The sequence below is a fragment of the Mandrillus leucophaeus genome, unplaced genomic scaffold (assembly GCF_000951045.1).
Source record: "Mandrillus leucophaeus isolate KB7577 unplaced genomic scaffold, Mleu.le_1.0 Scaffold65, whole genome shotgun sequence".
Taxonomy (NCBI): Eukaryota; Metazoa; Chordata; class Mammalia; order Primates; family Cercopithecidae; genus Mandrillus; species Mandrillus leucophaeus.
Genome location: NW_012107030.1, coordinates 3,497,008 through 3,524,584, shown reverse-complemented (window position 1 = coordinate 3,524,584; position 27,577 = coordinate 3,497,008). Strand labels below are relative to the sequence as shown.

Genomic DNA, 27,577 nt, shown 5'->3' with positions numbered 1-27,577 from the left:
ACTTTGAGCAAATAGCTTACTTTCTCTGGTTTGCAGTTTCTTTGTGTATAAACTGGAGACGCTAACACCAACCTGGTAGAGCCTCTGGGAGGGCCAGCAGAGTGTCGCACACAGGCCATCGTTGTCATCAGCATCATCATTGTCATCGTCATCCTCACGGTGGTAGTGGTTTGAGGGCAGAGGCTGAGGACCCTTTGAGAGGGTTTTGGAGTTTCCCAGAGAAGCTGAATCGGCTACACATGATGAATGAGGCCAGCTGCTTTTGTGCTGAGGTGAAGTGGGTTCAGTGTCCCAAAGACTGCTGCCTTGGTGTCATCAGAATCCTCCTCTTCCTGGAGCACTGCCTGAGCTTCCTCTTCTTGGAAGCCTGCCCTGATTCCTGCAGTCCTCAGCCTTCCTTCCTCCCCGTGGCTCCACAGTTTGCCCAGGGAAGCTGGAAGCATCCCACTCTGCCCAGGCCTCTGCTCTGCCTGGCGTGTTTCCTTGAAAGGACATGTGTTATCTAGAAGCCTGCAGCTCCGAGTCCTAACAATGGTTATCCCCAGGGAAGGCGTGAAAGTCAGAGGGGACATTGGCTTTATCTGTAAGGTCGTTTTTTTCTGTCTTCCCACGAATAGTACTCAGTAACAAACCAACTGCATTTTAGTTGGGCAGTGCTCCCACCCACCCTCCAGATCCCTTCCAGCTAAAACCCTTCCCCCTTCCCTCCATGTGTTTCTCAGTTCCCCGTTTTGTTTGTTGGATTGTTCCACTGCCCCTCCTCCTCACCCTACCACCCTTGGATCGTAATGTAAAATTCTTTTACCATGTCAATAAATTATTAAAAATACAGGTACTTTGACCTCTTTCTAAAAAAAAAAAAAAAAAAAACGAATTGGCATGTTCTTTGTCTAATTAAAAATCAAATGAATAAAGACTAGATACCCTGCCTGATTCCATGATGGGCAGAGGGAATGGTGACACTGTTTCCCCCTTTCCTTGTTGGCTTTGTGCCTCATGATGGGCCTGGGGTCCCTGAGAGGATGATCAGAGTCTCACACATCTTGGTGACCCAGTCCCCCTCAGGCCTGCCTGGCTGGCACGTGAGCTCTTGATTTCATCGTCAGGGAGACCAAGTCTCTCTGCAGACGTCATCGCTGTCCTTGGGGTGATAAGGGCGCGTCATGTCTGTCGTTCTGCCACCTAGCTGTGCTCTGATAAGGTACAGCATCTGCTTGTCCTTGGAGGGCGAAATAAATTTAGATGTGTCGGGTTTGGAACATCAGGTGACCTGTCCGTAGCTGGAGCTCTCAGGAGGGGAGGGGGGCCCCGCTATCTTTGGGGTGTTAGTCTCACCTCCCCACTATGGCCGGAAGCTCCTTGAAGGACAAGGCACGAGCTCAGGTGCATGTGAGATACTCAGGGATGCTATCAGTGGGTTTCTTGTTTGGACAGTCTTAGAATGGAGTGGGGGCAGGGATTTTACAGATCACCTGGAGTTGTGGTTTTCAGAGACTGCTCTGCAGGGAGAGTGTGTGATCCAGACCAGGCTTTTGCCCAATCGGGCTTTATTTTACCTTTTATATTGGGGCTTCCATATCAGATTTCATTCTAGGGCTAAATTTGAGTTTGAAACCCACTGTTCTAGGCCAGATCTCCCATTTTCCAGGTAAGTGAACTGAATCCCAGAGAAACAAGTAACTTGCCAAGGTCACCCCATGATTTGACTCCAAGGCAGGCTCTCTCCTCTACCACGTTAGTTTTTCCTGAGGAACATCAGGCGACCTGTCCGCAGCTGGAGCTCTCAGGAGGGCTGAGAGCCCTCCTGGTGGCTTAACCAGCAGCAGTTTATTGTCTCACAGTTCTGGAGGCTGGAAGTCCAAGATCAGGGTGTCAGCAGGTTTGGTTTGTTCTGAAGGCTGGGAGGGAGAGGCTGTTCCAGGCCTCTCCCATGGCTTCTGGGGGTTTGCTGTCATTCTTTGGTGTTCCGTGGCTGTAGACTCATCAGCCCTATCCCTGTCTTCATCTTCACTCCGTCTTCTACCTGTGTGAATGTCTGTCTCTAAGTTTCCCTGTACCCCCTCTTTTTTTCTTTTTTTTGAGACGGAGTTTTGCTCTTGTTGCCCAGGCTGGAGTGTGGTGGCACGATCTCAGCTAACTGCAACCTCCACCTCCTGGGTTCAAGCAATTCTCCTGCCTCGGCCTCCCGAGTAGCTGGGATTAAAGGCACCCGCCACCACGCCCAGCTAATGTTTTTAATATTTTTAGTAGAGACAGGGTTTCACCAGGTTGCCAGGCTGGTTTTGAACTCCTGACCTCAGGTGATCCACCCACCTTGGCCTCCCATAGTGTTGGGATTACAGGCATGAGCCACCACACCCGGCCAAGTTTCCCCTTTTTCTTGAGGACACCAGTCATATTGGATTAGGGCCCACCCTAATGACCTCATTTTAACTCGATTATCTCCGTAGCGACCCTCTTTCCAAATAAGGTCACGTTCTGAGGTAATGGGGATTAGGACTTCATTGTATCTTCTTTAGGGGATCCAGTTGAACCCATAACATATTCACGTGCTCATGTGGTCTGGTGGAGCTAAAGGTAGAGGGATCGGGGATCCTGATTCCCACCGGGTCTGAGGGTGGGCACTCCTCTCCCGAGCCTGGCGAGGACTTAGCCCCCTGCAATCCCAGGCTGCTCACTTACCCAGTGGCCACAGGAATGACTGTGGGAGGAGCAATTGTTTTTCAGGTCATGTTGCAGCTTTTTCAATCTCCCTGTTTGTTATTGGTTTAGTCATAGCAATTGGTAAATTACTTTGCTAAAAAACACAGAAAATTATAAGGAAAGAAAGTCACCCCTAATTTTACATCTCAGATCGAGCCGTAGTTAACACCTTCATGTGATTTCTTCTAGCTTTTTTCCCCATCCATATACATGTGGTTTTGTTTCGTACCTCTTTTCTTAACATAATATTAAAAATATTTTCCCTTGTCATTAAAATCTTCATAAATGTGATGTACATTTTTCCATTCGATGCATATTTATTGAGTGTCAGGCATGGTAGATACATCAGTGAGCAAAGAGCAAAACTTCCCATCTCATGGGCTGCCCTCCTTCAGGTGAAATGACACACTGGGCCATTGGGAGCTCACCTAGTACCTTCAACCCAGCATCCAGCCGGGCCCCCGGTCTCTCCCCACCTGTGGCTTACTTCCTGTTGGTGAATTCTTCCTTTAAGCGATCTTGGAAATAAGCCCTTGCCTGTGAACCCAGAATAAATGTGATTTGTGAAGTTCTCCTATCACATGTATATATTGTACTATTTGGTTTTTTTCCACCTAGTTTTTGCCATTACAATTAATGTTCCGATGAACATCTTTGTACTTCATTGTGACACTTTGATCTATGGCTCAAAGGGAAGAAAGTCCACTGTCTTTTTGAAAGCCAGAACACAGCAACCTGTACAGTACTGTTTGCTTCCTCTGGAATGTTCTGTTCATTTCCAGCTTTGCACTTGCATCCACAGACACCATTAACCTGAAGTGTGATGGGGATGGACAAAGTGGGTGATGTTTGGTGAGCGGCCTCCTCCTGGCTTGCCTGCCTCGATTCACTGCAGTCAGCAGGTGTGAGACGGATTTTTCTGTCTATTTTAAGGCCCTCACTGAAAATGGGAAAAACAAGCTCGTTTGTACGGGGGACCTCAAGCCAACACAAGAACCCAGCCGCCCTGCAGCAGCCTGAGCGTGACAGCGTTCTGCCCCATAAAGAGATGCTAGGAAAACACTTTTAATGGTCTCTGCCTAGACTCTATTTACGGAATTTATTTCCCAGAGCTCAGGCTGTTCAGCAGTACCTTGGCAGCAGGGCCCAGCAAAGCTGCATCTCCTGTCTCCCCTCCACGTCTGCCTGGGTGTATTAAACCCCCTTGTTCTGAACACCCCAGAGCTAGTAACCGAAAGGCAGGGGTAGGGGGTTGCAGGGAAGAAAAGCCATGGGTCGTAGGATATTTGGGGCCAGTATAAACTTCCAAATTAAAAAACAAAAACTAGCTAGGCTCGGTGGCTCACTCCTGTAATCCCAGCACTTTGGCAGGCAGAGGCATGTGGATCACTTGAGCTCAGAGTTCAAGATCAGCCTGGGCAACATGGCGAAACCTCATCTCTACTAAAAATACAAAAAATTAGCCAGGCTTGGCAGTGTGAGCCTGTAGTGCCAGCTACTTGGGAGGTTGAGGCAGGAGAATTGCATGAGCCAGGGAGGCAGAGGTTGCAGTGAGCTGAGATCACACCATTGCACTCCAGCCTGGGCGATGGGAGTGAAACTCTGTCTCTATTAAACAAAAACAAAACCAACAACTGAAGAACAATACAAAATTACCCTGCAAAGAGCTAGGGGCATGAGCTACTGCTGGCTGCTAGCTGTGGCCCCTTCTAGCCAGTGGTAGAAAGGAAGATGTAAAAATCCTGAAGCATTTTGAGTACTGCTTTTTTTTTTTTTCCCTGTTTGACAATTGATGCTGAACCATCTTTAAAGGTTTTTTTGTTTGTTTTGTTTGTTTGTTTGTTTTTGAGACAGAGTCTCACTCTGTCACCCATTCTGGAGTGCAGTGGTACAGTCTCACTCACTGCAACCCCCACCTCCCGGTTTCAAGTGATTCTTGTGCCTCAGCCTCCCAAGTAGCTGGGATTACAGGCATGCACCACCACGCCCCACTAAATTTTGTATTTTTAATAGAGATGAGGCTTTGCCATATTGGCCAGACTGGTCTTGAACTCTTGGCCTCAAGTAATCTGCCCACCTCAGCCTCCCAAAGTGCTAGGATTACAGGTGTGAGCCACCATGCCCAGCTCCAAAACTTACCTTTTAATTCCTTTTCTCATTACAAAAATAATATATGTCCATGGTTGAAATTTCCAAAACAATTTTATTTTATTTTTATTTTATTTTATTTATTTATTTATTTATTTATTTATTTTTATTTATTTTTTTGAGATGGAGTCTCACTCTGTCACCCAGGCTGGAGTGCAGTGGTGCGATCTCAACTCACTGCAACCTCCACCTCCCAGGTTCAAGCGATTGTCTGCCTCAGCCTCCTGAGTAGCTGGGATTACAGGCACCCGCCACCACGCCCAGCTAATTTTTTTGGTATTTTTAGTAGAGACAAGGTTTCACCATCTTGGCCAGGCTGGTCTTGAACTCCTGACCTTGTGATCCACCCGCCTCAGCCTCCCAAAGTGCTGGGATTACAGGCATGAGCCACCGCGCCCGACTCCAAAACAATTTTAAAAGGGCAAAATAAAAACTGCCAGTGAGCTAAGGATAAGCACCATTAACACTTTGGTCTGTTGCCCTTTCGTTGTTTGTTCTGCTTCTAGGGAGAGAATTGTACCAGCCTTGGCTATCATCTTCCTTGCCCAGACGTCAGATATCATTTAAAATGGAAACCTGTGGTTATAGACTCCCACCTCGACTGGGAGGCAGAAGACCCAGGTTTTTGTGTTACCTCTTGGTCCTGGGGCCTTGGGAAAGCCACGTAACCTTGATTTGCTCATCTTTAAAATGGGGACTCAGTATTCCTCACCTTAGCAGATGATGGAGTGGCCAAAGGTGTTACTGGAAGGAGTGCTTTGCAAAGTCCTGTACAAACTACTGGCCAGTTTTGATGTGGACATGTGAGCTTTTGGTTGGACAAATGGCCAGAGTACTTTTCCTGTCTTCCTGGGGGAACTGTGACCCTTTCTTGTAAAGCTGTTCTGTCTCTGATCCTGGTGAACCTCACCAGCTTCCTCCAGCTGCCCAGAGCTGCCCCTCCCCTCTGCCCTGCCATGTGGCACCTGGTGCAGTGCAGCGTCCAGTCCCTCTCCAGGTCCGGGTGCCTCGGCCTCCACCGTATCTCCTAGTCTGCCCCTCTTGCCCCATCTCCACCATTTCCACTTGTCCCTTGTCCCTGCCTGAACTTGTGTCAGCTCCTTGCTCCCTCCAGGCACACCCACTTCCAACCAAGCTCCGCGCAGCAGCCAGGAGGCTCTTTCTGAAATGTCAGTCTGCCCTCACCACCACCTGCTTCAGTAGCTTTCCACTACTATCAGGACAGAGTCCAGAGGTCTTGCTGAAGCTGACTAGGCCCGGCCTCTCCGCCCTTGCTGGCAGCTTCGGCTTCACCCCTGCCGCTCATCTCCTGACTTAGCCATTCCTTCATGTTTCTTCTTTTCTCCAGGTCTTTGCCTAGGCTTTTCCCTCTGCAGGATGCACTTCCCTAACCCTGCTTGGTAATCAACTCAACCTTAGTCCCCTGCTTCATAGGTCACCTCCTCCAGGAAGTCTTCCCTGGTGACCTCACCTGGTCAGGGTTTGCTCCCCACCCTCATGCTGCCACTGGCCCCACTGTGGTTGTCTGATGACTCACCTTTGTCTTCTATTCGGCCATGGGCTCCGTGAGAGTACAGCCTGGGTCTGCCTGACTCTGTTTTGTCGGCACCCAGCATGAGTGTCTACCCTGTACCAGGCACTTGTAGAATCTTGTTTAGATATTTTGTTCTCCCCTGGAGATGGAGAAACACTCAATCTTCCCAAGTGCTAGACTGATTGCTGGTGGCTCTTATTTTTCTCTCTGAGTTCTCTTAAGAGTCCTGGAAACGTGGACTGAGAACAGCTGTCGCATGTCAGTTCCGAAGTAGCTGCTTTTATCAGAAACGGTTCAGAGAGATTCCCAATTGCACGTCCTGCCAAGGGCAGTGACCCCACTTTTCTCTCTCCTTGCAGGCCCCCATTCGACCTCAAGGGGAGGTGTAGGAGAGTTATGGGGAGCACGTCCCACGGGCGCAGCCGCCACGTCAGCCCTCTCTGGCTGCTGGAGTCCGACTGGTCGGGCAGAGACGGGCACAGGCATGACTCTGCTAAAGGCCTTGGCTGAGCCCAGCTTGGGGCAGAGTAAGCCACTGAGAATGGCTTTGCCAAAAGACTCCGTCATCAGGCTTGGGTGTCCACAGCCTTGGAGTGCTGAGCAGCTGGAACACTGTCCTGAGGCATGTGGCGGGTCAGCTGGGACAAAGCCATTGAGCTGCTAAACCAAACCGGCGCTGCTAGATTGGGACAGAGACAGCCGTGAGGAACATGAGCTCCAGTGTCAGAGGGACCTGGGTTTCATGCAGGCTATGTTCCTTACTGGTTGTGACTTTGAGCAAGTGATTAGATTTCCCTGAACCTCAGTTTCCTTACCTGCAAAATGGGAACCGGAGTGTTGAAGGATTTAGTGAAGACCTGCATGGGGAGGGCCGTGTAGGGTCTGGCCTGCAGCAAGTGTTCATGAAGCAGCCAGCCGCTTTCCCGTCTTCCTCTTCCTCCTCACAGCCATTCTTCATCGTGGTTGTCATCAGCTGTCCCGTGCAGTGCAGAGCTTTGCTGCTTGGTTGCGCCTGCTTGGTGGTTGCCAGGTCCCGCCGGCTTAAGTTTATCTGTTCGTTCATTCATTCATTTATCTGTTAAGCCCTTCTTCCTTCTTCCGGGCCAGGGAACCAGGGTGCTGCCAGCTGGTGGGGAGCGGCTTTCAGAAGTGGCTCTTGGCAGCGTAGGCTGGGCTACATTTATGGCCTTTATGTAACCCCTTTTCCCTGAGCCCCATTCCTGCCCCTTGGATCTTTATTCACTGACTCTCGGCAGACTTAGAGGTCCTGAAAGGCACCCCCCCAACGCCCTCATCTCATTCATCCCTCTGCCTCCAGGCAGGAGGGTCCTCAGCCATCGCAGACATGTGGGGTAACAGCCAATCCCAGCCATGAGCCCCTATTTAGCTTTTACCCTGGGCAAGATCCTGTGGAGAGTCCCAGTGCGGGGCTGGGGGAGGGATGTGGGATCATCCTTAGGAAGCTTTTCCTAGTTGGGAAGACAGCAGAAGGCCAACACGTGATACTGGGTGACAGCCCTGTGCAAGTGTGCAAGGCGGGTGGCTGCCATGGTCCGTCCTCAGTACCAAGAGCCCAGGGGACGGGTTGGGGAAGGGAGACAGAGACGTCTGTGTGGGAGGGAAGGTGCCAAGTGAATAGATGAGAGAGACAGAGAGAGAGAGGACACTTTTGGGTCAGGAGGTTCAGCATTATCCAACCAGCAAACATTTCCTGGATGCTTACTGTGGGCCAGGCACCGACCGGGCTATGTGCCTTACAGACACACACTCATCCAATCACTACAAAGCCCTGTGGGGCAGGTGCTGCCTTCCCCACCCCTATTTTAGGGATGAGGATGCAGACACTCAGAGTGGTTAGTCAGTTGCTCACAGGCACAGAGCTCTGAAGCAAGTGGAGCCTGGATTCATACCTAGACCTGAGTCGAGGCCATGCTGGCTGTGGATTTCCTCCATATTGGCTATGGCTTCTCTGTGGATGTGGAACAATATAGGCCCGTTTGGGAGAGGAGGTGTATACTGCTGTGGTGGGCTCTATGCAGAGGTCATGAGGCACAAGGTCAGGGGAGGCTGGGTCGGCCAGGCACACCAGCCATGCCTCCTGTCTGAAAGGTGAAGTCCTTGCCCCGCAGACAGTAGGAAGCCAGTGAATGTTCATCTCTGATAGCCCCTGCCTACAATCATCCTCAGGGTGAGAGCAGAGAGCAAAGGGAAGCCACGGACAGAGCAGGCTGGGCTTCCGGGCTATATGAGATGCAGTTCCTCCTTCTCCACATTCTTCTTATTAACCCACTGTGTACAGTGTTTCTCAAGTATCTGGCCCGGGACCTGGGATGTACCACAAACAGCCTCCGCTTCTGATGACGGCAACGCTAAGGCTGCAGTAACGCCACAGGAGGCAGGAGCGGCTGGAGCTTCTCTCTCCCACAGTGTCAGGCCAGAGCAGGTTTTTCTTTTTTCTTTTTGGTTTTTTTTTGGGGAGGAGGTAACAAATCCTTTATTTATTTTGTATTTTTATTTTTTGGCCTATGCAGCAGTTTTATTTTCAGTGTTTTTATTTATTTATTTTTTAATTCTACTTTAAGTTCTAGGGTCCATGTGCACAACGTGCAGGTTTGTTACATATATATACATGTGCCATGTTGGTGTGCTGCACCTGTTAACTCGTCATTTACATTAGGTATATCTCCTAATGCTATCCCTCCCCCCCCCCCACCCCATGACAGGCCCCAGTGTGTGATGTTCCCCTTCCTCTGTCCAAGTGTTCTCATTGTTCAGTTCCCACCTACGAGTGAGAACATGCAGTGTTTGGTTTTCTGTCCTTGTGATAGTTCAGAGTAGGTTTTTCTTTGTGACACCCGGTCACAGGATGCCTTTCAGCACCACCTGTCAGAGCTCTCCAAGCCGGCAGCTCTTCCCGCTGCCCACCTGTCTCATCCCTGCTCTTTTTGGGGATAGTTTCTCGCTCCCCTGCTGTCTGTCCTCTCTTTCCCCTCCCCCTGCAGGGCCTTTTGGAAGGTGGCAGATGGGCATGACACTGGCCGTCTCTTTGCCTGTGCTGTATGTGGGGCCGTCCAGCCCGAGAGATCAGCTCAGGCGTATTCCAGGCGTGGCTTGTGTTGGTGAGGAGTTATCATGACCTGAGCTGATGGGGGTCAGAATGTGCGTGTGGGGTGCAGAGGGAGCTTCCCACCCCTGGCCTCCTCCCTTGGCCAGCCAGCCACAAGACTCACTCTTTCTTTTCCTTCCTTCCTTCCTTCCTTCCTCCCTTCCTTCCTTCCTTCCTCCTTCCTTCCCTCCTTCCTTCCTCCCTTCCTTCCTTCCTTCCTTCCCTTCTTCCCTCCCTCCCTCCCTCCTTCCTCTCTCTCTCTCTCTTTCTCTCTTTTTTTTTTCCTGGGATGGGGTCTCACTCTGTTGCCCTGGCTGGAGTGCAGTTGCGCAATCTCAGCTCACTGCAACCTCCGCCTCCCGGGTTCAAGCAATTCTCCTGCCTCAGCCTCCCAAGTAGCTGGGACTACAGACACCCGCCACCACGCCTGGGTAATTTTTTGTGTTTTTTGTAGAGATGGGGTTTCACCATGTTAGCCAGGATGGTCTCAATCTCCTGACCTCATGATCCACCCTCCTCAGCGTCCCAAAGTGCTGGGATTACAGGTGTGAGCCACCGCGCCCAGACACAAGACTCACTTTCTTGGGGGTTGGCGGGTCAGCAGGTTTTGTGCTCATTTGGCTTTAGCATGAGAGGAATGGTTCTGAGCCCCGCATTCCAGCTGCAGTGTTAACTTCCTACTCATCCGTTACCTGGATTCCTGTTTCCCACAGAGGCTTCCCAGCCACACCTGGTAGAAACTTCAGAATTCTTCCATGGGTTGGATCTGTCCCCTCTTCTCCATCCTTGGTACTTGTCTTCCTGCATGGACTGGTGCAGTAGTCTCTTCGTTGGTCTTCTGTTTCTAGCTGGTATCTTTTTTCTTTGTTCCCATTTAATATGACCTTCTTGCTTGCTGTTCTTAGCACTCAGAAAGTTCTTGACTTCTCTAGAGTCATCAAAGTTGACACTCCTAGCAAGTATCAAGGGTCTGTCCACTGCCTATGGTTCCTTCACCATATACTTCCCTTTCACCCCACCCTGCCAGCAGACTTCAGGCCCTTGGGGAAAGCCAGCAACATGGTGAGTAATAGCACGTTTTTCAAGCTATGGTGTCAAATCTCTGCCCTTCTGTTTAGGAGCTGTTTGACTTTTTTTCTTAACCTCTCTGAGCTGCATAAACAGAAAAAACAGATTTTCTTCTTGCTTCTAGGTCTTTGCTACAGCTGCATCCTCTATCCTCTCCACCTGGCCAAGCCTTACCTCCAATGTCAGTGGATCCCTGCCCCAAATAAGCACCCACCCCTCCCCCAAGGCCCTAGAGCACTCCACATGTGTCCCCACCAAACCTTCCCAAGGAACCCTTGCCGTGGGGAGCAGGACTGGGCTTCAGGAGTCTGTTTCCTAGAAGGTGTGTGCGCCTCCTCCACCTTTGTAAGCCTAGCCCCTGTTACAGTGCCTGGGCTCTGCGGGAGCCCAGAAGTGTGTACAAAACCAGTGAGCAAGCAAGGGAGTCAGTGAAGAAGGGGAAGGAGGAATGAACGATGAGGCAGCATCGCCGCAGCCGGGCCGAGGACAGGTCCTCTGGAGCATGTCCGTGCAGCCCGAGGGGCAGCGCCTCCCTGGAGCAGGTGTAGCTCACCCCCTAGCCTGGCAGCCCTGTCTTCACACCTCCACAGTCTACAGGGTTTTGGCATTTGCTTCAGTTATTTACTGACCATGATCTCCTAAGTCAGATTTATCATTTACTGGGTCAGGAAAGAAAAAGCCCCATGGGGCCAAGTTTATAGAAGAGAAACATGACTAGTAAGCGAGGGAACTTGGATTTGGACCCAGGTCTGTCGACTCCCAATCCTGAACTCTTAGCCACTATGCTATATGGCAATTGATCAATTGATGGAATGCCATCAGAGAGGGCTGGCTGACTGGCTCCTGGGCCTCCCAGGAGGACCTTACAGGGACTGGAGTCCTCCCTGCTCACTGGGTCCCCCAGGCCCCGGCAGAGGCAACGGGAGAAACCAGTTGATCAGAAAGCTGAACTGATAGAGCCGGCCTTTCTTGTTAGTTTCTCCCAACAGTGGTCCCCTCTGAGGACAGAGCTGGACAGGCCTCCTCTCAGGCCCAGGTGGAGGGCATTGGATAGAATCTTCCTCCTAGGAACAGAAGGAAGTAAGTCTTATGGAGATTAGACTGATTTGCTATGTTTTGAGTTCATTTTCTCCAGCAGTCGAGGTGTGGCTGGCACCTGGCTTATCTGAGGAGGGCCTGGGCTCGTGCACTGTGTTGCCTCTTGGCCTTCCAGAAGAATCTGCAGGGATTCTCTCTTATTGATGGGACACAGATTGTCCTCAGCCTGGCATTCATGAAACACCACAGTATTTTGTGTATGTGTGTGTGTGCAGTGTGTGTGTGTGCAGTGTGTGTGCGTGCGCACATGCAAGTTTGTATGTGTCCCTGTATGTTTGCAAGTATGTGTGGGTTTGTGTGTGTGTGCACGTGCACATGCGCGTGTGTGTGTACGCCCATCACCAGACTGTAAGTATCCTGAAGGCAAGGTGTTGGCTGTCAGTTGACTCTGACTTGGAGACAAGGCTGGGACGGCAATGGGGTGTTGTGGAGAGTGTCCCGGGCTGGAACCAGATGCTCTGAATTCTACCACAGTCCCCACTTACCAGTTCTGGGCCTTAAGCCAGGCTTGGTTCCCGTCCCGCCACATCTTGCATGAGAAGTAACCACTTGCTGGACCAGTAGGCGTGTCTGCCTTGCTTCAGATAGTCATCTCTGAATTAGGGAAGAGCTCTCCTCCGACCTGAGCCTTCCCTGGGAGGCAGGCACAGGTTGGTATGCAGAGAAGGGAGCCTCACCTGCCATGGTTGCAGCGGGGTGAATGCTGAGGCTGCCACCACTTGTCCCTTTCTCCTCCAGTGACACCTCCCCCACCTTTCCTTCTCCATGAAGGAGGGACAGAGTGACCTCCCATCAGTGGGCTTCTCTCATCTGCCATCATTGTCCTAGCCCTTGTGTCTCCCTCAAGGACAGGGCCGTGTCTCAGTCGCTGGTGCCCCGGTGTGTAGCACAGTGGCTGCACACCGTAGGTGCTTGCTATGTGTGTTGGCTTAATGAGGAATCCAGGGTCCTGGCTTTGAGTTTCTTTCCACCGCTGGCCACCCGCATGTATCCCTCTTTCTTCAAACTGCTGGGAAGCCCACAGCCCAGTTTGATGTCAAAAGCAAAGCTCTCTTTCATCTGATATCTTGGGGGGAGCTCATTTGATTTTCCTCTCCCTCTTTTGCTGTTTGTTTCCTGTTCTTTGTCTTTTATGGAACAATTGAACATGTGCCTTTATTGGAAGATGCTGTGGATCACTTTTGGGAAGTAAGCGGGCAATTAGTAAGCCAGTGCGTTAGAAACGAAGGGGAGAAGCAGCTCCCTGCTCGGCCCAGGAAGCAGGCGGGTCTGAGCCTTGCTCCTCCTGTCTGGAGAATGGATGTATGGGCACCCATCCTGTAGACCTTGAGGAATGAGAACAGAATGAGTTCTGGTGGGCCAGTGTGCTGGGCAGCAATGGGCATGTCCTTCTTCCAGGGCTCTAGAAGGTGGGTCTACTCAGGCAGGACGATGCTGTGTGCCTTAGGGAATGGGCTGTGCTACAACCAGCCTGGAAGAGGCCAGGACTTGCTGGGCAGGCAAAGCTGGCAGCTCCCCATTCTGGAGGAAGCAGCCGAGAGCATACTGAGGCGGGCCACCAGTGAGTGCTTTGGGGGTACCAGGTGTCCCAAGTTAGAGCACCGGGAGGCCAGCTCTATCGCTGTGCTCTTCTTCTCCATCCTTGTCCAAAAAAGGAGATCGCTCCATTGAGAGGTATAAATAGGAGTGCTGGGGGTGGCCAGGAGACAGGGCCGCTCTGCTCACACCCTCCACCACCACAGGAGGGCCACTCTTGAAGTCCTGGCCAGCAGCAGGAGACTTTTTTTTAAGATGTTGGCAAGAAATGAGAGTTAGGCAATCTTCCGTCACCCTCCACCCTCCTCCCACCCACCCTGGCCATCATAAAATAGAATTTGAAAGAATGAGCTCCCGGCGGAGAGCTTAAACACTGTGGATTTGTTGTGTTCAGGGAAGAGCTCGTGGCCAGTGACCTGCTGGAAAAGAGGCAGGAGGAAGGAGGGTGCTGTGGTCAGCGTGGGAGGGAGGCAGGGAGGGGCTGAGAGGCAGGATTTGCAGTCGGCCAAGCCTGGGTTTCCTCGGCTTCATTATCGCAAAAAAGCAGAGAGCGAGGACAGCTGCTGAAGGCAGAGGCGTGGCTTTGGGAGGTGGCCGTGGTGATGCCATGTCCAGCTCTGTGTCTGACACTGTCCAGTGGTTGTGGAAGGAAAGCAGTACCTTGGAAGCAGGCATGGGTTCAGTTCCTTGTCTCTCCGCTTATTAGACGGCCTTGGACAAGCCCTCATGCCTTTGGAGGCAGTTACTCACCTGTACTGTGGAACAAATAAATATCACCTCCGCAGGGGGTCTCCATGGGCACCCGCTGTGTGGGAGTGGAGGGCCTGTGCACTCGGGGCCTGGGGCCTGCGGGTGGGGAACATAGCTCACCAGGCCTCGAAATGGTCTCGAGGGGTGGGCACTGGGTCTGCCTCTCTGTAGGCCTGGCGACAACCCTTTCTGGGGTTATTAGCCAGCAGCCAGCTTTTTTCCCAGCGAAGTCTGAATGGCGAAAGCCGAATCTCCCATCCAGGACTGATTCAGTGGCCACCACTTCCTACGCTTGAGGAAGGAAGAGGAGGAAGACCTCCTATCATCTTCGGAACCATCACCTGCCTTTGGTGGTTGCTCATACGTGGGCACCTGCCATGGCTGTTGCTCTGAGTGTGCCTGTCCTCACTCCCTGTGGAGGTGTGGGCTGCTGTGCAGCTTGCAAAGTGCTTTTCACACTCCCTGAGCCCAAGTTTTCATTCTTGTTTTACGGACCAGGCTCTGAGAAATTGCCTTGGTCACCCACTTATAGGCAAAGCTTGAGCCATGACAGCTTAACCACAGGTGTGACCAGCTCATGGCCAGAATGTGCCACAGGATGAGGTAAGGACACAGGCTGGGACAGGGCTGGAGGCCCAGCCCATGACTGCTGGATGGGCCTGCTGCCAGTGCCGGCTGCCATCTCTGATGGAACCTTCCAGCTCCAGCCCCTTTCACATGTGCATCCTGGAGTCTCTGGTCCCAAGCAGCTACCGCCTACACCTGTCTTATTTTTTCAGTGTGGCATTTAGCCATGGGAGGGTGAGGTGGTGGGAGAAGTCAGTTACCTTCAAGTCTGAGTTGGCATGAACTTGCCAAATAAAACATTTAATATACGCCAAGAAACATTTTACTTGGTTACTTCTTAGCAGGCCAAGTGCACAATTTTCCATCAAAACTTTTCCATTGCTCAAAAGTGTCTCTGACACCGAAGCTGGATCCTGCAGCATCTTTGTCACAGCTCACATTTTATTTGGGATCTGGTGTTTTCAGAATGTCACCACCTCTTGCTTTACGCTCCCCGATGGAAACATTTCACAAGAATGTTTTCAGCCATCGAAGTGGTGCAACCCTCTTTCAGAAGGTTTTATTTGTCCAGCGCGGAGAAGAACCCCTTTTTTGTGAAGTCCCTGCCACGTTTTACTGGTCAGTTCAAATCTTGCCAGGGTGCCATGGAGTAGATCAAATCTCATTACAGCAAGAGCTGTTCGAGTTTCGTGGACACGTTTGTGGAAACAATTGCAGACTCCTCTGTTGACAGTCTACTTCCAGTGTGTAATGTTTGATAGAACATGCACGCAGCACAGCAAAAGAATTTGGACAGCCCTCAGAATGCTGGAATGGAATTTGGCTGGGCCTGCCGTCCAGGTCTCTGATAGGGCTGTGGGAAATTCTGCCCACCCATTAGGCAGATAGTCAATGGGCTCTGACTATGTTGCAGATACTGGGCTAATCACAGAGATAAGTGCAACCTGGGCCCCACCCTCAGGGAGCCTAGTCAATAGGGAATGAAAGAGGCATCTGCATTTTGTTCCTGAATACGTCATAATCATGTTGGGAAGGGGATGGAATGTGTTATGCATTTATTTTAATGTATGTCATTAAAAAAATCCAACCACTACAGCAATAATTCCAGTATGTTATTACTTAGAAAGACTAAGTTGGAAAAAGACAGGAGGGGCAGTTAATTACAACCTAAGTTAAAGAAAGATATTGAGTAAATACTATAATGGTGGTTTCTCTTTGATATGGTTTAGCTCTGTGTCCCCACCCAAGTCTCATCTTGAATTGTGGCTCCCATAATTCCCACATGTTGTGGGAGGTACCTGATGGGAGATAGTTGAATCATGGGGGGCGGTTTCCGCATACTGTTCTCGTGGTAGTGAATAAGCCTCACGAGATCTGATGGTTTTATAAGGGGAAACCCCTTTCACTTGGCTCTCATTCTCTCTTGTGTGCCACCATGTAAGATGTGCCTTTCCGCTTCTGCCATGATTGTGAGGCCTCCCCAGCCACGTGGAACTGTGAGTCCATTAAACCTCTTTTTCCTAATAAATTACCCAGTCTTGGGTATGTCTTTATCAGCAGAGTGAGGATGGACTAAGACACTATTATAGGTGGTAGGTAAAAACCATGACAGCAGCTCATGAATGGCTGGTATCTGGAAAAAGTAAGTTCAGGTATATTTTGTGCTGATTGGTTGCCAGGGGCTTTACCTCTGCCATCATCCAGTCCTTGGGAAACCCTGGATAATGGTTGTGTCAGATGGTAGTCCCAACTGACAGCCAATAAAAGCTCATAAAGCTCAAAGAAGTGAAATGATTCGTCCAAGGTCACATGACTAGTAAGTGACGGAACTTGGATTTGGACCCAGGTCTGTCAACTCCCAATCCTGAACTCTTAGCCACTATGCTATATGGCAATTGATCAAAGAAAAAAGTGATCCTTCCCTTTGCAGAATGTAATCCAGGAAAGCTTCCTAGGGGAGGTGGCCTCAACTGAGTGGTAGGCTTTAGCAAGGGAAGTTTAGGTGGTAAGGTAGAATGTCCCATGGGTCAGATACCCATAATTATTGGCTGGATGGTTTGAATTACAGTGACTTAAACATTTTTTTCCTCATATAAATGAAATCTTGAGTTAGGCCACGGGTTGGCTCTTCTGTGTCATCAGGGTCCTAGGCTGCTTTTATCTCTCGATTCCACTAGGTGTCTCATGATCCAAGATGGCAGATACAGCTCCAGCTACAATATTCTTGTTCCAAAGAAGTAGAAAAAGAAAAGAGGGAAAGGGTAAATGTACATTCCTCCCAACGAGTGAGCTCCTCGAAGGAGCTTTTCTGGAAGTGAAAGCTAACAAGTTATCCTTGCATCTCATTGGCTGGCCCTGGTTATTAGGGAGGCTGCCCACTGTGTGCTCAGCATATGTGAGTGGTGGACAAACATCCTGCCCTCAAGGTGCTTACAGCAGATCGAACTGCTTCCTGTTGAAGCTATAAAGGAGACTGCAGTTGAGTGTGTAGGAAAAAGCCTGCTCTAACCAGACTTGCCTCTGGAGTGGCCCCAACAAGCTCCTGGGTCTGTTCCGGTTTCTTCAACACATTTATTTGGTGTTTAATTGGAGGGGAAAGTTGCAGCGATTATATCACCTGTCCGAGGCAGCCCCTGCCCACCATCTCATCAACCCTTCTGAAAAGACAAGAGTCACTCTTGGTATAAACCAGTCTCATTCCACCACCTGCCACCCTCTGATGCAATTAGAGCAGAAGCCCACTTTCCACCCGAATCCTGGGTTGGTGTCATTTAAGCTCAGCAGAGCCCCGTATGGTGGTGACCAGCCCCAAGGTCTGTGCAGCTTTCGGGCAAGAGTAGGACCTGGGCACTGTGGGCCCCCCGGGCTCCATCCTTCCTCTCTCTCCTCTGAGGACCTGGTTTTGCTTTTCACTTCTTATCTCAGGAGGGTATGGTGGCCAGGTGCCAGAAATATCAAAAGTTCGGAGAGTTCTTTAAAACTCAACCCAGCGGAGCCTTTCTGGGTTGCCAATGTTGTTCCGGCGACTGGTCAGAGATCAAATCTTGTTCATGTGAAGAAGCCCTCTCTGCTGCAATTTGGGTTCATCTGGGTATGAAATGCCCTTTTCACTTTTTGGGAATCAGGATGCCAGACCATGGAAAGAATGTTCGGGCTGAAATGGGAGCCAGGGGTGGGATACAGCCCCTGTCTCTCTGATTGCTTGCTCAGGAGACTTACTCCATCCAGCTGGTTGGAGACAGAGATGGGTAGAGATGGCTTCTGCTGTCCTCAGCCAGGGATCTGCCTTTGTTCTGTAATTACCTCCAAGCAAATAGTCTTGGAAGAAGTTTGGAGAGATGTTTCACAGGGCGTTAGAAATCAAACTGCTATTAATATGCTAATTACAGTAGACTCGGTACTTACCATTGAAACAGGTCCTGGAGAGCCTCTCCTTGGCAACACTGTTAGACATTCTGTTCTTAAAATAGAAAGTCCATATTCTTTGGTGAAAGCTCTAAATCCAGGCTTTCCCTATGAACAGCCAGCCCTTTTCTTTGGATTCAGTAGGTTCAGCCCCGGCCTCTGGCAGCAAAGGCTGGGTGGAGTGAGGTGGGGAGAATTTGACGCACTCAGAAAGCAGTCAGCTCCTCAGAGGTGTCCAAAGGTGGTGGGGCCCCAGAGGTCGCAGACCAGTTACCTGACAATGTCATTGTACATCTAAGCATTATTTTTAGCAATGGCATCACTGCGACTGGTTTTATTTTTAGATTGATGATGCAGGTGCTGTTTGGAAATGTCTTTTTTCCCTACATCACTTTTGTCCTGGAAGTACCCAGTATATGGGGGAAACAAAATGGCAGCCACCCAATCAACGGCAATCCATTTTTTCTTTTTCTTTTTTTTGAGGCGACTTATACTTTATTAGTGTGACTTCATTCATTTTTCTGTAGAAATATTACTATGTTGATTTTGGGGATGTTTGATATCTATGACATATATAGATTATATTTCTAAAATCTGATAAGTTCTGAATTCTGAAATACATGTGATCTCAATGATTTCTTTTTTTTTTTAAGTGTCTATATCTAAGGTATACAACATGATGTTTTGCTATATATGTACTTAGTGAAATGATTGCTACAGCCAAGCAAATTAATACATGCATCACCTCTCATAGCTACCTTTGTCTGTGGTGTGGGGCAGAAGGGATAAGAGTACCTAAAATCTACTCTCTTAGCAGATTTCCAGCATACAATATTATTAACTATAGTTCTCATAGTGTACGTTAGATCTCTAGACTTATCCTACACAACTGCAACTTTGTGCCCTACATCTCCTTTTTTTTTTTTTTTTTTTGAGATGAGGTCTTGCTCTGTCACTCAGGCTGGAATGCAGTGGCGCAATCATGGTTCACTGCAGCCTCGACCTTCCAGGCTCAGTTGACCCTCCCATCTCTGCCTCCTGAGTATCTGGGGCTACAGGTGTACACTGCCATGCCTGGCTAATTTTTGTATTTTTTGTGGAGAAGGGGTTTTGCCATGTTGCCCAGATTGGTCTCAAATTCCTAGACTCAAGTGATCCTCCCACCTTGGCCTTCCAAAGTGCTGGGATTGCAGCTGCACCCAGCCTATCTCCTCTATTGTTAAGGCTGAATAACATTCCATTGTACAGTTGATCCTTGAACAGCACACGTTTGAACTGTGTGGGTCCACCTTTATGAGGATTTTTTTCAACCAAACATGGATTGAAAATACAGTATTCAAGGGACACAAAACCCTGAGTATTAGAAAGGCTGACTTTTCATATACTCAGGTTCTGTAGGGCCAACTATGGGAGTTGAGAATGTATAGATTTTGGTATCCATGGGGGATTGGCTCTAGGACTCCCCGAGAATACCAAAATCCATGAATGCTCAAGTCCCTGATATAAAATAATATATTTGCATATAACCAACGTAATTCTCTTGTATACTTTAAATCATCTCTAGATTACTTCTAATACCTAATTCAATGTAAATGCTATGCAAATAGTTGTTATACTGCATTGTTTAGGGAATAATGACAAAAAAATAAAAAGTATGTACATGTTCAGTATAGACACAACAATCCATTTCCTTTCAAATATTTTTTATCCATAGTTAGTTGAATCCATGGATGCAGAATCCATGGATAAGGAATGCCAACAGTATATCACAGTTTCATTATTTTTTCATCTGTTGATGGACACTTAGATAATTTCCATATATTGGCTAGTATAAATAATACTGCTGGTATAAATAATGCTGCAATGAACATATGAGTACAGGTATCTCTATTAGGTACTTATTTTATTTCCTTTGGGTGTATATTTATTTCCAGTGGGCTTGCTGGGTCATGTGGTAGTTCTATTTTCCAATATGGAAAATATTAATAAGTATAACCCACATAAACAAAAACTGCTTGGGATCTACAATAATTCATAGAGGTGTCAAGGTGTCCTGAGTCCATAAAGTTTCAGAGTCACTGCAGTAGAGGGCAGAAAAGGACAATAGAAACAATGAAACTTAAATAGCATTTCCTGAGCCCTGAGAAATAACCGATGCTATATATTTTTTCACTCTAAGATAACTCAAGATAGAAACTTTTAAATCTAGAGAACTGATAAAGTAAGATAATAATACATTCTGCAGGCCTAAGAACCCTGATCTGGAGGAATTTCAAGACTGGGTCATACATACCTTTACATTAGACAGCGACACCTAATGAACAACAATGGTATTACAATCCAGCTCTATGAAACCAGGGTCTAGCAAGAGTAAAAACTGTATTCAGACTAAAGGACATAGATAAGAGCACATTCTGTCAGGCAGAGTATTTCGTTATATGATATTCTTAGACAAAAAAAATTTTCAGGGTGTGGAGGGCAATTTACAAAATACATAATGACAGTTCATCTGCTTAGACCTTCTTCCTTAGTTAAGTTGAATGTTAATGGTCCATCAGGGAATCCAGTGCATAGAGTAGAATCACAATCACCTTGGACTTCTAAGAAATAAGTAATTCCAAGGCTTTATAGAATCAGTCTCTAGTCCCAGAATTTTATATTTTTACCATGTTCGTGGCTCATGCTTTCTTGATTTCTGGCATCCTGTCTGATTTCTGAGGTTGGGCTAGCTAGAGTCTTGTTTGTCTATCTTCCTGATGCCCAATAATATCATCCCCTTTACTGTGCCTGGATTTCTATATCCAGCATTACCTAAATCCAACTTTACACAGGCTTTTGGCTCTTCCAGTTCCTCCTCTGCCCTTTAACCCCACATGTGCCCCAGAACCATCCAAAAGGAGGTGCCAAGAATAGAGAAAATGATCAACAACAACAACAAAATAGAACTGCAGCCCTTTTGTATGTTTCAGTCTCTAGCAGGCTCAGCCCAAGCCACCACCAGTCCCTTTTCTCACAAGTTTTCAATGCAATCTACAGGAGGCTTTGTCTTCTCATATAGGAACTCTTCTTAAAACTGATAAAAGGAGAAAGGCTTTGCTTTACTAAAATTTGCTCTGCCAGCCCTCTCTTTAGCAACTGACCAATGCTGAGCTATCTCATGCTACCTCTGTGGCATTGTCAAAGGAGGCAGGGAATGTCTTTGCTCACCAAAGAACAGCATGTGGGTGAGGCCCAGGCTAGGGAAGAAAAAATTCTTAACAAAGTGAGGTGTGAAGGTGGCTGGGGGCCAACTGGACCCTGGAGCCCAAGCGAAGTGAAGTGATGCCAACACCTTGCCCTATCAAAGTGATGAAAGTGATCTGGAAGTGGCGTGTTTTCTTATTTTAATGACAGAGCAGGGCTGTGTAAGGAATAACTGTAAGTGCAGGTGAAGCTTGTTTATGCTCCAAAGATAAAGCCACAAATGGGAGGCAGGGTGGGCTGTGGCTTTCCCTTGTTGTAGGCAAATTCCCTCAGCACTAGAGAAGGTGCCTTCTGAAGGGCCTCTGCTGTATCTGCGGTTCTGTCCCCAGGGAGGTGGAGGCTGAGGCACCTGTGGCAAAGCCCCTCGTGGGAACAGGGGTCAGGGAGATGTTTGGAAAGGCTGTGGCTGATAATGAGAAGCGGGTAACTCTGGTGGATATCGTTCCATCCTGGTGCGTGCCCGCTCCTGGGGAGTGGAGTGAGGGAAGCATTAGTCTGGATTGTTGTTGGCTTGGTTGCCTTCCAGAGACCTGCATCCAGGTGCCAGGGAAATTCTGACTGAAGTCCATTCAACAATAGCAATTGCGGCTCACACTCAGGCCTGCTGGCCCCATCATTGACAGCTCTGCATGAGCTTCTTTCCATGCAAGAGGGCTGTCCCCACGTTCACTCCCCACTTCTTGTTCTGCAGCCTGCATTCTTGGCCACGTAGTTAAGTCTCCCTCCCTTTGTGCCCCCTTTATGTCTCTGGTCTTCTCCAACATTAGCCATGCCATTGGCAGAGTGGTGGTGGGTGGTGGGGCACGCTTCCTGACTCAGATGCCTTGGCCCCACAGGTACTGAGTTTTGGACAAGGTGCAGCGGCAGCCTCCCAAGCCGGGGGTGGGCAGCGTCTGCTGAGCAGATCCTGGTCCTCTCAGGGTGGCTGCATCAATCACACCCAAAGAGGAGAGGCCTCAGTATGGAAAGTATGTGAGCCTTGGACGGCATCACGGATGGCCTGAAATGGCTTGGCCCCTTCTTTCCAAGGCCCCGGCTGGTTTCCCCATTGTGCAGTGGGGAGGGAGAAAGGGGCCAGCTTGCCTGAGATCCTGGAGCACCAGTGAGAGTCCCTGGGCCACAGGTAGGTGAGGGCAAGGGTGGCAGTGTTTTGGGGTATCCACGCAGCATGCATGGCTGGCCTTGGCTCAGATGCTGTGCTCATGTTAGCATCTGACAATCACCCCCATGAGGAAGAGGAGCCCTTCCCATTACTCAGCCAAGGACACAGAGTGATTGTGTCCGGGGTGTAGTGAACGTTCTGCAAACAGTGACTGCACTGACCGTGTGATTTGACTGGGGTCGCCCAGATGCTGAGTGGTGGTGCCGGCAGCCTGGCCGCCTTCTTCTGGGCCTGGTTCCCTGGCCCCCGGGAATTGAGGGGTACATGGTGTATTTCCATCTCCCAAATCACGATCCTGTCTGTGCCCTCATCCGCTCCTCTTCCACAGGCCTCTCAGGGAGGCAGGCAGGGCAGAGTCAGCAGCCCCATTTTAGAGACCAGGAAACTGAGGCCCAGGGATTCCTCAGAGGTCACCAAGCTTGTAAATGGCAGCACTGAGCCTCAAGCCTTGCCCTTTGGATCATGCACTTTGTATTAGTCTGCTCAGGCTGCTATGACAAAATACCACAGAGTGCATGGCTTAGACAGCAGGCGTTTCTTTCCTCACAGTTCTGGGGGCCACAGCTCAAGATCCAGGTGCCCCAGGGCTGACTTCTGCCCTTGCTGGTTTGTAGATCGCTGTCTTCCTGTTGTGTCCTTGCCTGGCCTTTCCTCTGAGCTCTCTGGTGTCTCCTCCTCTCCTCCTAAGGACACCAGCCCTATCAGGTAGGGCTCCACCCTGAAGACTCATTTAACCTTAATTACCTCCCCAAGCCCCACCCCCAAATATAGTCACATTGGGGGTTAGGGCTTCAACATATGAATTTAGGGACAACACAGTTCAGTTCATAACACACCCTGAGCCCCCTCCACTGTTTGGAATCCCCTAGGTCATACCAGGGGGGTTGCTGCTGCGTGCATCAGAGGAACCATTTGGAGAGACTGTGCAGGAGCCCGGGGGTGGGGCTGGGACAATCCAGCAAGGCTTCCTGGAGGAGATGTGTGTACACACATGCAGGGTTTGGGGTAGTACATGCGCTTACAGGGGCCTATTTCAGGGAACCCTACATGTAATCCACACCAGTAACTCAGATGAGCTGTAGCTGTTTTCCAGGAGCCATTTTCTCTCCATGGATATGGCAAGAGGGGAGGCTCCGGGTCCTGCGTGGCCCAGCAAGGCAGCTGTGGGTTGATGTGGCGAAGCAGGTAGCGTTTCCAGGTCGTTCTGTGGAAGGGAATGGGATCCCAGGTGGGCAGGGCCAGGCAACGAAGGCCAGAAATCGAGCTGAGCACCCACGAAGCCTTCCTCAGAACAAAGATCTGCAGAGGGCACCACTGCATGTGGCAGCTGCCCGGGATGCTGTGGCCCTGGCTGCTGTGGGAAGATAGTTTTTTGTTAAGATGAACTAAGTTGGGACTGCATCTCACACAGTGGCCTTTGTATAAATTTGCTTGCCTTCCTCATCTGGTATCTGTCCCCTCTTTGGTTCATACCCTGGATGCGGGTGTTCAAGGGAATCTGCACTGCCACACTTAGAACATTCAGGTTTCTGCCATCCTTGTGTTTAAGGAGTGACGGTGATGTTCCCAGGGCAGAGGTTTGGGTTCATGCAGCAAGTCCCATGCAGAGTCCGGGGCAAATTCGGGTTCTGAGTGAGGTTGTAGTGGGTACCTGGCCAGCAAGTTGAAGGGAGGTTGAGGAGATTGAGGAGGCTGAGGGAGCTTGAGGAGGCTGAGGAGGCAGAGGAGGCAGAGGGAAGCTGAGGGAGGTAGAGGGAGGCGGAGGGAGACTGAGGGAAGTTGAGGAGGTAGGGGGAGGCTGAGGAGGCTGAGGGAATCCGAGGGAGGCAGAGGGAGACGGAGGGAGGCGGAAGGAGGCTGAAGAGGCTGAGGGGGTGAAGGAAGTTGAGGGAGGCTGAGGCTGAAGGAGGCTGAAGGACTCTGCTCTTTGGGTAGAACTTGCTGTTTCTCATGTTTCCTCTGTAGAGGCCACAGTGCCTGACCCTGCCCCAAAGCAGTCAGAGCTTGTGTCCATTTCTTGGGTGCAGAGTGTGCCTTTGGCTTCTCTTTGGTTGTGCCTTGGCATGGCACGCAGGGCCTGGTGGGGTTCTGGGGGTGCTTAGTGGGTAGCTTCTCAGAGCTCAGGCCACAGCCTGTATGAGTGGGAGGAGCCTGTGTGAGTGGGAGGAGTCTGTGTGGGTGGGAGGAGCCTTGTGAGTGGGAGGAGCCTGTGTGAGTGGGAGCAGCCCCTCGGTCAAGTGCTTTGAGGCTAAGTTAGGAGAAGATGGGCTGCCCGTCTCCCTCCTCCCTCCTCTCTCTTCTTCCGCACCCGGCCCGGGGCCCTTTGCTCTGGGTCATGCTCTGTTCCCAGGACCTGTGGGGATGCTGGGAACCCTGGGAACACAGCTCCCTTCCTGCCCAAGGGAGGCCCTGAGTGTTCTGAGCCCGTGGTCGCCGCTTCTCTGGTGGGAAACGGTGGTTTCCTCTTGAGGGAAGTGTTAGTCGCTGCCTTTCCCTCCCTCTGATTCCCAGGGGTGAGTCTCTCTGGGACAGCAGGTGCCTCTGGGAAGGTCTCCTAGCTAGGTGGGCTCTGGCTCCCCAGGAGTACTGTGGGCTTTGGAGCCAAAAAGACCTGGACACAGATCCCAGCTCCTCGACTGATGCACTGTGACCTTGGGCAGGTTCCTTAAACTGGCTGTGCCCTGGTTTTCTGTCCAGCAGGTCTGGGCAGTGCTGTCCACCCTACAGTGGAATGAAGGGAGAAAATGGAGCATCGGAGGTGCGGCTCATGGCAGGTGCTAAACACTTGTGAGTGTCTGGGCGCCTGGTGCGGGAACATGAGCAGAATCCCCACCCTACTCGGATGTCTGATGGTCTTTGCTGCTGTCTGACTGCCTAGATGGGGAGGCCTCAAGACCATCATGATTCAACCATTCTCTTACTCAGCAAGCCCTGACCACCACCATTCATTCATTCATTCATTCACTTCTGAGAAACTGCCACATGGTAGGCCTTGTTCTCTGCACTGGGGCACACAGCCATGAATAAGACAGACCAGGACTTGTGCTCCAATTCTATGTTGAAGGTGAGGGAAGAAGTTAATTAAGCAATCAGCCAAGCGGATTTCAAAGGACAGCTGTGCTGCACGCCACTGAGGGGACGTGAGAGGAATCCTGGCTAGGGGCCTATGCTGGGTGCTCAGCAGTGGGGGAGGCGCAGAGTGGGGTTCAGAATTGAAAGGCTGTGTGCGGTGGCTCGTGCCTGTAATCCCAGCACTTTGGGAGGCCGAAGTAGGCAGATCACTTGAGGTCAGGCGTTCGAGACCAGCCTGGCCAGCATGGCGAAACCCTATCTTTACTAAAAGTACAAAAATTAGCTGGCGTGGTGACGTGCACCTGCAATTCCAGCTGCTTTGGAGGCTGAGGCAGGAGAATCGCCTGAACCTGGGAGGTGGAGGTTGCGGTGAGCTGAGGTCACACCACTGCTCTCCAGCCTGGGTGACAGAGCAAGACTCCATCTCAAAAAAAGAAAAAATAAAAATAAAAAAGAATTGAAAGGCAGCCTTGACCTTAGGAAGTGTGCTCACCAGCTGCAGACTGTCCCACCTCTATACTCTGTGATTATTGGAGGTGATAATACTACAAGAAGGAATAATATTTTAAAGAAGAAAGTCAGTTCTTAGGAAGCAGTAGTATCCCTGTAACAATCTGATGTTTAATCATTTAGATAAAGCCGTAGCCTGGGGTCAAAATTGGCTGGAGGTCTGCCTGGAGCATTAAGCTGATGCTCACCACCAAACTTCCTGTCCCTTGTAAGTCAGTCAGTGTCATCCCAGGTGCTGGCATAGCCAGTTTAGGATCACCCTTTGCCTGTGCCCTTGGGGAACCCCAGGACACTTGAGTCTGAATGGCCTGATGAGGCCAGGACAAGGGCAGCTTTGCACAACTCTTCCATCTTGGGAAAACAAATGTGATTCCTCATGTGTTACCTTGAGTTCCTGGAACCAGGGTGTTTGTTTTATGTAATAGACAGCAGAGACTGTTCTGTTGACTTCAGAGCCTTCCTGCATCTAAACTATAACTCTTCGTAAAACGTCCTTTCAATATGGTTTATCCAGGATATCGCAGGGAAGGAAGACTAAATAGTGTCTCACAGGGAGGAAGAAGGTTCTGCATTTCAGGTCACCACCTTGAGAATTGAACACATGCTTTTTGAGATTTGGGGACCTTAATTCCACTAGGAAGCTCCTCTCTTTGCTGAGTGCCGGGGCTGCCCAAGGAGCCTGGGACCCTTGGAGCCTTATTATAGCCCCATGGGTCAGACTGATGATCAGGTGGATACATTGTGTTTGACGCAACATCTGTATATCCAAAGCCATGGCAAAGGAGCATCTGAAACTCATCCAGATTTACTAGATGAGACTAAGCTGGTGAACACTCAGTTCCATTTATTGGCAGCCTGTGCTCACACTCTTTCCTGGTTGGCGAGTGAAGAAGGTAGGTATAGGGGATTTTGGCAAGGATGTTAGTGGATAAAGAGTATTTTTTGGCCAGGTGCGGTGGCTCATGCCTGTAATCCCAGCACTTTGGGAGGCTGAGGCAGGTGGATCACCTGCAGTCGGGAGTTCAAGACCAGCCTGGCCAACATGGTGAAACCCCACCTCTACTAAAAGTACAAAAAATTATCAGGGAGTGGTGGCAGACACCTGTAATCCCAGATGCTCAGGAGGCTGAGGCAGGAGAATCACTTGAACCTGGGAGGCGGAGGTTGTGATGAGCCAAGATCGCATCACTGCACCTCAGCCTGGGTGACAAGCAAACAAGCAGTAGTTTCTGAGGACTCACCTGCACCAGGAGCTGTGCTGAGTGCCTTGATTTATCTGTACCTGCTAGGTAGGGCACACTATTATTATTTCTATTCTAGGACCAGGGAAGTAAGTCTGAGAAAAGGTCATGCAGCTAGTACATGGTTGTAGAAGGCACAGTATAGGTTCAGCTGCTGTAGCAAAGACCTAGACTAACACTGGCCTAAAAAAGGTGGAAGCTGGTTTCTCCCTCATGGAACAGTGCTGGGGGGTTGGGGTCTACTAGGGCTGCTATGGAAACTGTCTGCATGGTCACTCAGTTCCCAGTCTCTTTCTGGCCTTAGGACGTTGCCCTCGTTGACATGGGCCAAGATGGTGCCCACTGTGTTTACATTCTAGCCTCTGGGAAGAGGGAAGCCGGGAGGGGAAGAAGGGGCACACCCTTTCCCTTTAAGGATGTTACTCAGAACTAAC

General features: G+C 49.9%; 1 protein-coding gene across 1 annotated transcript in view; it reads left to right on the top strand.

The window, feature by feature from the left end:
* Positions 1–362: 362 nt before the first annotated feature.
* Positions 363–27,577, top strand: part of GRK5 (G protein-coupled receptor kinase 5) — a 121,376-nt gene continuing 94,161 nt past the window's right edge. Inside the window, exon 1 of the mRNA XM_012001093.1 lies at positions 363–583. Coding sequence (XP_011856483.1) covers positions 532–583 — 52 coding nt within the window. The 5' untranslated portion in view covers positions 363–531. The remainder of the gene's footprint in view (positions 584–27,577) is intronic.